This window comes from Trichechus manatus, unplaced genomic scaffold, assembly GCF_000243295.1.
Source record: "Trichechus manatus latirostris isolate Lorelei unplaced genomic scaffold, TriManLat1.0 scaffold00217, whole genome shotgun sequence".
Lineage (NCBI taxonomy): Eukaryota > Metazoa > Chordata > Mammalia > Sirenia > Trichechidae > Trichechus > Trichechus manatus.
Genome location: NW_004444153.1, coordinates 1,677,771 through 1,686,154, shown reverse-complemented (window position 1 = coordinate 1,686,154; position 8,384 = coordinate 1,677,771). Strand labels below are relative to the sequence as shown.

General features: G+C 35.2%; 1 protein-coding gene across 2 annotated transcripts in view; it reads left to right on the top strand.

Annotated features, from left to right (window-relative positions):
* The window catches only part of EDIL3 (EGF like repeats and discoidin domains 3), a 517,953-nt gene that overhangs the window by 342,254 nt on the left and 167,315 nt on the right, over nt 1-8,384 (top strand). For both annotated transcript variants that reach the window (XM_004388844.1, XM_004388843.1), the window contains one exon: nt 1,138-1,319. In XM_004388844.1, coding sequence (XP_004388901.1) covers nt 1,138-1,319 — 182 coding nt within the window. The remainder of the gene's footprint in view (nt 1-1,137; nt 1,320-8,384) is intronic.

Sequence of the window (8,384 nt, the reverse complement as noted above, 5' to 3'; positions counted from 1 at the left end):
GACTAATGTGAGACTGACCCAAGCCGTGGTGTTTTCAGTTGTCTCATATGCATGCAAAAGCTGGACAGTGAGTAAGGAAGACCAAAGAAGAACTGATGCCTTTGAATTACTGGGTTGGCGAAGAATATTGAATATACCATGGACTGCCAAAAGAAGGAATGAATTTGTTTTGCAAGAAGTACAGCCAGAATGCTCCTTAGAAGCAAGGATGGCGAGACTACATCCCACATACTTTGGTCACGTTATCAGATGGGATCAGTCCCTGGAGAAGGACATCATGCTGGGTAAAGTAGAGGGGCAGCGAAGAAGAAGAAAACCCTCCATGAGATGGATTGACACAGTGATTGCAACAATAGGCTGAAGTATAACAACCATCGTGAGGATGGTGCAAGACCAGGCAGTGTTTTGTTCTGTTGTACATAGGGTTGCTGTGACTTGGAACCTCCTTGAGGGCACCGAACAACAACAATATCTGTTTGCACATTGTCATGTATAATGTTGTCAGATATTTACTTGCTTTTTTATAAAAATAATTCATCTACATACTTTCTATAATTTATAACGTATAACAAATAATTATAATAATATTTTATGTTGATAGATTTACCATCGTCTTTGTGAAAGTATAACACTTTGATGATGGTTGTAAAATTTTAAGTTAAAAATCTATAGTGGTGAGAAATGCTAATTTAGTGTGCAAATGCTTTTGACACAAAACTCAGATGTATACTAGTCAAGAATTAGTGGATTAATAGATATTTACTGAGGTCTTACTACTTATGAGGCACTATGCTAATCTCTTCTAATATAAAATATAAGATAGGCCTGTTTAGGACATTATGCATTTGTTGTGACCAGGAATCAAAAGTTAACAGAACACAGTGCATTATCATAATGCAGAAAGGAAGTGTCTGTTAGGTGGTACACTCAAAAAAAAAAAGAAGAGAGATTCATAAAGTGCAAAAGTTATTTAGTGTTACAAACAATAACAGATTACAAATAGATTAAGCTTAAATGGTATGGTGTTACAAATTAAAATCACTTAAAAAATATCTTTAATGTAATAACCTCATTTAAAATCTGGATTATTTCTAGTACCCTCAACTTTTTTTTTTCTTTTTTCTGATTTGTTTTCAGAATGCTCAGGCCCATTGGGAATTGAAGGTGGAATCATATCAAATCAGCAAATCACAGCTTCATCTACCCACCGAGCGCTTTTTGGACTCCAAAAATGGTATCCTTACTATGCACGGCTTAATAAAAAGGGGCTTATCAATGCCTGGACAGCTGCAGAAAATGACAGATGGCCATGGATTCAGGTAACAAATAGGGATGGGACAAAGGAACTGCCAACGAATGATCAGAGCCATTTAAAAAAGAAGACAAATGAGAATCCAGGTTGTGACTCTTCCTCACATTTACAGAGGAAGAGGTGATTAATTGACTCCAAGTTGGCTATAAACTCTAAAACTGAAGGGAACATGCACAATCCTTTGGAAAGTATGTTAAGGTTGTTAAAAAGTTTTAAACAATTCTTGGGGTATAAATACCACTATTTTAAGGTGTATATCAAAGAAGCAGGTTTTTACGTATGCTATGCATTCAGTAACATAATGGTAATCCTTATCAACTTTGGACACTTTAAGGAAGTAAAAATTATGTCTATTCTTTCTCTGTCTCTAAGAAGTGGTTTCACATGTGCAAATTTGAAAAATACGATGGATTATGATAGCAATATCTCAGATGTCGTCAGTACCATCTTTCAGTATCTGAGGGTGTTTAAATTCTTAGTCTCTTAATTATTCTCATCAATTGGCTATTTTTTTTAATAACAGGAGGAAGCAGTGAGATACCAAGGCATTAACTGATTTCTCAAATATGGCATGAATAATAGTAATGCCAGCATCTTATGTATTTATCCACTTAAACACTTTTGAGCACTTAGCTGAAACGAGATACTAAACTAGATATTGAAAGGACAGAGAAGATAATCTAAACATGGTTTCTGTAATTGTTATATCTCTGTTAGGGTGAGCATATTAATAACTATGGAACAAGTCAATGGTATATGCTAAAGAGAAGAAAAGTATAGTATATTCTGGGGGTCAGAGAAAGAAATAATTTATTATTATGAGAAAGTCTCATGAGGATGATAGCATTTGAGTGGGGGCCTTGGGAGAAGGCTTTCAATAAAGATTAGAGGCCAAGGGAACAGCATCAAAGATGATGGATGAGAATCTGGGTAACATCGTCTAGAAAACCATGACGAGTATAAGGTACTGGAGACCAAAACCAAACCCAACCCGTTGCCGTCTAGTCGATTCCTACTCATAGTGACACTATAGGACAGAGTAGAACTGTCTCATAGGGTTTCCAGGAAGAAGCTGGTGGATTTGAACTGCCAGCCTTTTGGTTAACAGCTTGAGCTGTCAACCACTGAGCCACCAAGGCTGCATAGGGTACTGGAGGGATGTATTAAAAAATGTATGATTTAGTGTGTGAGTTTGGTGTGCCTTAGAATTCACACTAAAAGGCTTTGGCCTTATACAATTCACATGAGGTGCTATTGCAGAATTTTGATTAGTTTAGGTGGCTGATTTGGTCTGTTTACTACACATTTTGAGTCAGAGGTAAATTTTGACACGGAAATTCATGACCTGACGTTATTAAGTGTAATGTATAGGGAATGCACTTAACAGAAAAGTGCATTTAATAGAAAAAGATACTGACTTGTGGCCATTTAGCATGATGTCCATACTGTATGAACTAGACCAAAATCTCCTTTAGATACTTCCACTGCTCAATTTATTGTGAATTCTTATATACTATATACATTTTTTAAAGTAGCCCTGGTGGCACAGTGATTAAAGTGCTTGACTGCTAACTGGAAGCTCGGCTGTTCGAAACGGTTAGCAGCTCCAGAGGAGAAAGATGTAGCAGTCTACCTCTGTAGAGATTTACGACCTTGGAAACCCTATGGGATCACTATGAGTCGGAATCGACTTGATGGCAGTGGGTTTTTGGTTTGGTATATACATTTTGTAATCTACACAGTTCCGTGTAGCTACTCATTGTTCTTGTTTTTTAAATTTATGCACATGCATTTACAGAAATGGATTTTTAAATTATACTTGATTTTTCTAAACTATAGTCATATGAGGAGCCCTGGTGGCACAGTGGTTAAAGCACTCAGCTGCTAACCAAAAAATCAGTAGTTTGAACCCACCAGCTGCTGCATGGGAGAGAGATGTGGCAGTCTGCTTCTATGAAGATTTACAACCTTGGAAACCCTATAGGGCAGTTCTACTCTGTCCTGTAGGGATGCTGTGAGTCGGAACTGACTCAATGGCAGTGAGTTTGGTTTTATTTTGTTTCATATAGCCATATGTGCAAAGAAAATTCCAGATAGTGGAAATGTCACATCATACTGTTTTGATCGCATACTAATAATGACCAAATTAAGTTTTAAAATAGACACAGGGATACAAACAAACAAAAAAAGTATGTATTCTATTTGCTAAAAATCATTCTAGAGACATTTTTAATACACACTAATCAACTATTCTGAAATGCATTTTCAGAATTGCTATCATGATAAAACTTTAGAAATTAAAATTTGTAGCAGAAATTGTAGAACAATTGAGAGATGATGAGCCAAGTTGGCATCAAAGTTTCTGTTTGACAGATTATGTTTATGAGCTTCGGTGATTGCTGTCGTTGCATAAAGAATAATTAACATACTTCTACAATGTTCATTCCTAGAAGTACCTTTGCATCCGTATTTCATGTACTGATATTTTTCACTTTACTTTGTCCCAGTTTATCGCCTACTTAACACTAGGCATCATTCTGTCTTTCAAAGTATTTAAGTTGGCTTTATCCTGGTGATTCTAGGGAAAAATTATCACAGTGGAACATGACGGTGGCTGACTCTCAGAGGAATTTAGATTAAATATGACTTTGTTTATTATCTTAACAGGATAATGAAATACTTCTTTTTTTTTACATTAAGGGCAGTGACGTTTGTTTTTTTTTTTAGTCTGAATATGATAATGAACTCTTAGAAAAAAATAAAAGCAAATAAAGGGTTTAATATCAGAGGAATAAATCTCATATGTACTGGGAGGAAAACACCAAAATTTACCATTGTTATTCAGTAAATACTTCTTAGTAATTGTGTCAAGGTATATATTTTGCTCTTGTATTCTTTAATAATATCTTATTTTCTAAGTTATCTTTCTAAAAAGAAAAAGTATATCCATTTATTAAAAGAAACTCGTATGTAAGAAGCTCTGGGGAGTCTAATTATGTAGTAAATTGTCTGTGTTTGAGCATTCATTATTAATTTCCACTGTCACTTGATTTTTTATTTATACTCAGTCCTTCAAAAGAAACGTTTGAGTACTTTGCTTAAACCCGCATATAATAAGCACAGTATTTCCCCTAATCTTTCAGGTGTATGACACACATGCAATAATTAGTATTCAATTTTATTTTCTTCCTTTCCTTGATGAAATGAAATTGAAATTGCTATTTTAAATTTACATGCTCAGCATGCAATTACTGATAGCGCCACTATGCCATAATTGGTTCCAGATTTAAAGGGTTAGTACAATAAATGCAGTTAAACGAGAACATTTTTTTTTTTCCTTTTTAAAATTTCTCTGACCTTTACTTCTTTACCTAAATTTTTTCCAACTATTTAATAACTGCCACATTAAACAAACTAGTTCATTAGCAAACTAGAATACCAGTTACTCTTTCTGTCTGATGTTAGAAATAGCCACTTTTCTGTATGTATGGAAATATGTTTTGTGTTATCACATATAAAAATGTAAAAGCTTATTAAACCTTCTGGGTTCTTTGCTAACTAAAGTCAGTCAGAATGACTACTTGTTATTTATTTTTTATTTCCTTTTTCCTGTGCATTTTTTTTCTTTTTTTAAATCACTGTATGGAGTAACATTTTCATTTTATTATTGTTTCCCCCCCACCCAGGTGTATTGTTTTTTGTATATGCATTCTTATATATTAGATTCTCGGTCATTTATTTATTCATCCACTAAACAAATATTTACTGAATGTCTACTTGTACTCTCCTCTATTGGGCACTAGGGAAAAAATACCATATGCAGGGCCTGGTCTTCCTTGCTCTGCTATACATTTTCATTTGAACCATGATATTCTATTATATAAAAACAAACTATTTTAGTAGAACCTTAATTAAAATAAAAATTACATTAGCTTAATATTTACAGAATATAAGAGGAGAGAAATCCTCAGTATACTATGTATTACATAGCAATATTATTACATGCAGATATCAAATGTATATGGTATACTATAATACTAAGGCAAAGCCGTAATTTTCTTTTGAAAGTTAATTTACCAGTAGTTGTTTCATTACTAGCATTTTATTACTGAGAAAAATGGGTTTTGATCCCTTTCTTTTAAATAATTCATTACCCTTTTAGAAAATGTAGTAATGATATCTATCTATCTATCTATCTATCTATCTATCTATATATATAATTTGTTGTTAGATGCCGTCTAGTCAGTTCCGATTCATAGCGACCGTATGTACAACAGAACTTCAGATTCAGCTCCTTTATTCACTTCTCTAAAAAGTAGTTTCTGGAAGCCCTGCTTCTCTAAGATGGAATTGACTCCACTGTCCCTTTTCTCCTCTTTGCCTACTATACATTTCAGTCACAGCAGCTAAAATAGCTATAGTCATTTATTTACCTTTCTCTCCATGTCCTAGACTGTAAGCAACTTGAGAGCAGGAATTAAACCTGATTTTAGTTTATTCCCATAGTACCTTGAACCAAAAACTATGTTGGACATATGTAGATGATTGACTGATAGAAGGTTAGTGAGTGTTGAACAAAACAGATGGAATAGAAGGACAGTGTTTGTATTCACATGGAAATTAGAATGCACTGAGAGATACTGAGAATGCCCAGACAACTCAGTTCACACTCCATGTTCAGCTGTTGCATACTGATACATTTGAAGTGTGTGATCTAAGCAGAGCCCTGTTGGTGCCAAATGTAGTACATCCGTTGATAATATAAGAAATGCCTTATCCATCTGGGGAGTAGAGGAATCATACTTCCTCCAAATCCCAATGGCTCATATTTTACTGCATGATTACTACAAACCATGTTTACAAGCAACATTAATAGGGCATGGGAAATACTTGTCAGGTGTTGGCCAGAAATTCTGTTAATTAAACCCTATGTTGGAATCAACTCGATGGCAATGGGTTTGGTTTTTTGTTTGGTTCATGTACCATACACAACATTCTTGCCTCCTCCTATCCTGTTAACATTTTCTTCGTACAATGTTGAAAACTAAATGTTTAATTTAACTTCTTGCACACTTTGATAAATTTGTTATCTTAATTCCACCATAAGATATTGGAGACTTTATAGCGTTACTCGTGTTAAGGTAAACATATCATCTCCCTCTAAGATTAATTTACTTTCAAAAAAACTTTTGAAATACTAGTATCTCTTTAGCTTATGCAATTTGTAATTTTTTGCCCTCATAGATAAGTCAAAAATATAAAACTACACCTTATTACTATTATTTCTAAAATGTAGGATATAAGGAATTGCAGAGAATCACTTTATTAAAATTTTTAGTATCTATTAAATGTTTAGTAATTAACTAATCCACTGTTTTATTAAAAAAAGTTTTTTATGTGTATGTTATGCATTTTTGCCATGAGGAAGACGGCTTCTGTCTTGACTTCTTTTACAAAAGTTGAGATTTTAAGTGCTTTGTAGTTCATTTAATTTCTGTTACCTCATGAATATTACCAGTGTGATTTTCTAGTTTATGATACTGGTAGGGTGAAATGCAAATAATTTGAATCAATTGAAAATAGCAACTTGATATCGTCATTAAAAAAAAAAAAACATAGCAAGTTTGGAGTCTCTAGTTTCACAATTTACGTAGATCACATTCACGGCAAGCTTACTCTGCTTCCCTCTCTATATCTCTTCATATGACCATCTAGGCAGCCGCTAGGTGATAAATCCCTCTTTCTGGCACTTAAAACTAAAGGCGATAGCAAGAGCTCTGAGTCCCTATTATCTTTCAGAATGTCTTATTCTGACTTTTCTTCTCTACTGCTAAGGGCACTCTTCAGTATTCCCTTGCAAATCTGAATCCAGCTTCAACCAAAGCTGTTAAATCTGCTTATGAGAACTGCCTATGGAAAATACTGATTACGAATTAGAGTCAGCGACTACCTCTAATATGACTATTAGTCATAATAGGACTGCAGTAGAGCCTCCTGTAAGAACAGACAGGGCTTACTGGCAGCCTGTCCTTATGTCCCTAGAGGTGAGAAATGCAGAGAAGCAGGGAGGAAAGCAAGAGTCTGAGCTAAAGGTTCAATTGTCTCTTGATGTTTTTCTTCTGGGAACGAGTAGGATTGCTATTTGGACTGGGTTGAAGGAATCTCTTATTTCCACGGTAGACACTGAACAAATTTGTTCTGCCCCAATGCCTCACTGAAAACCTCCTTGTGTTGAAAAATGTGACTGAGTATCCAGCCATTTGGCCTAATTCTGTAAGCTTTATTTTCTCGAGGCAGCAATTAATTTGAAAACATTTCCGTTGGGAGGAGTTGGTTGTTGCTGTTTAAAACTAACTGAATGTAGTTAGAATTAAACATAGAAAAAAATACACTCTATTCACTCATACTTAGGTTAGAAACCAGTTTCTTCAAGCATAGTACTATGTGCTGTTTCCATTGCTTTATATGAATTGACTGAGCAATTCTATATGTAGATATTGTTCTTATCCTCATATTCAGATGGGGGAAATATAGGCACAGAGAGATATGTATGTTGTCTGCTGAGCTAGTAAGTAGTACGATTGGGATTCAAACCAATGCAGCTTATGTAAGAGGCTAGCTCTTATCTACTCCTAACCACTGCACAATACTTTTTATCACTGTACTTGATACTTGTCTTTTATGTTGTGTATGGACACGCAGCTGTGCATGTCTGTGCATTGGGTATGAGGAAATCTTTGGTTTCCTTAAGGCTTTATAAACAGACTGCTCTACCCCATAAAAATCTATATTTGCCGCTAACGAAGCAATTTACTTATGGCCTGAGGCAGTGGCTCTCAGCTTCAACTGTTGTTGTTGTTAGGTGCCTTCAAGTCCATTCTGACTCATAGCGACACTGCGTACAACAGAATGAAACACTGCCTGGTCCTGCGCCATCCTCATGATCCTTGTTGCGCTTGATCCTGTTGTTGCAGCCACTATGTCAGTCCGTCTCATTGAGGGTCTTCCTCTCCTTCCCTGATTCTCTTCTTTACCAAGCATGATGCCCTTCTTCTGGGACTGGTCCCTCCTG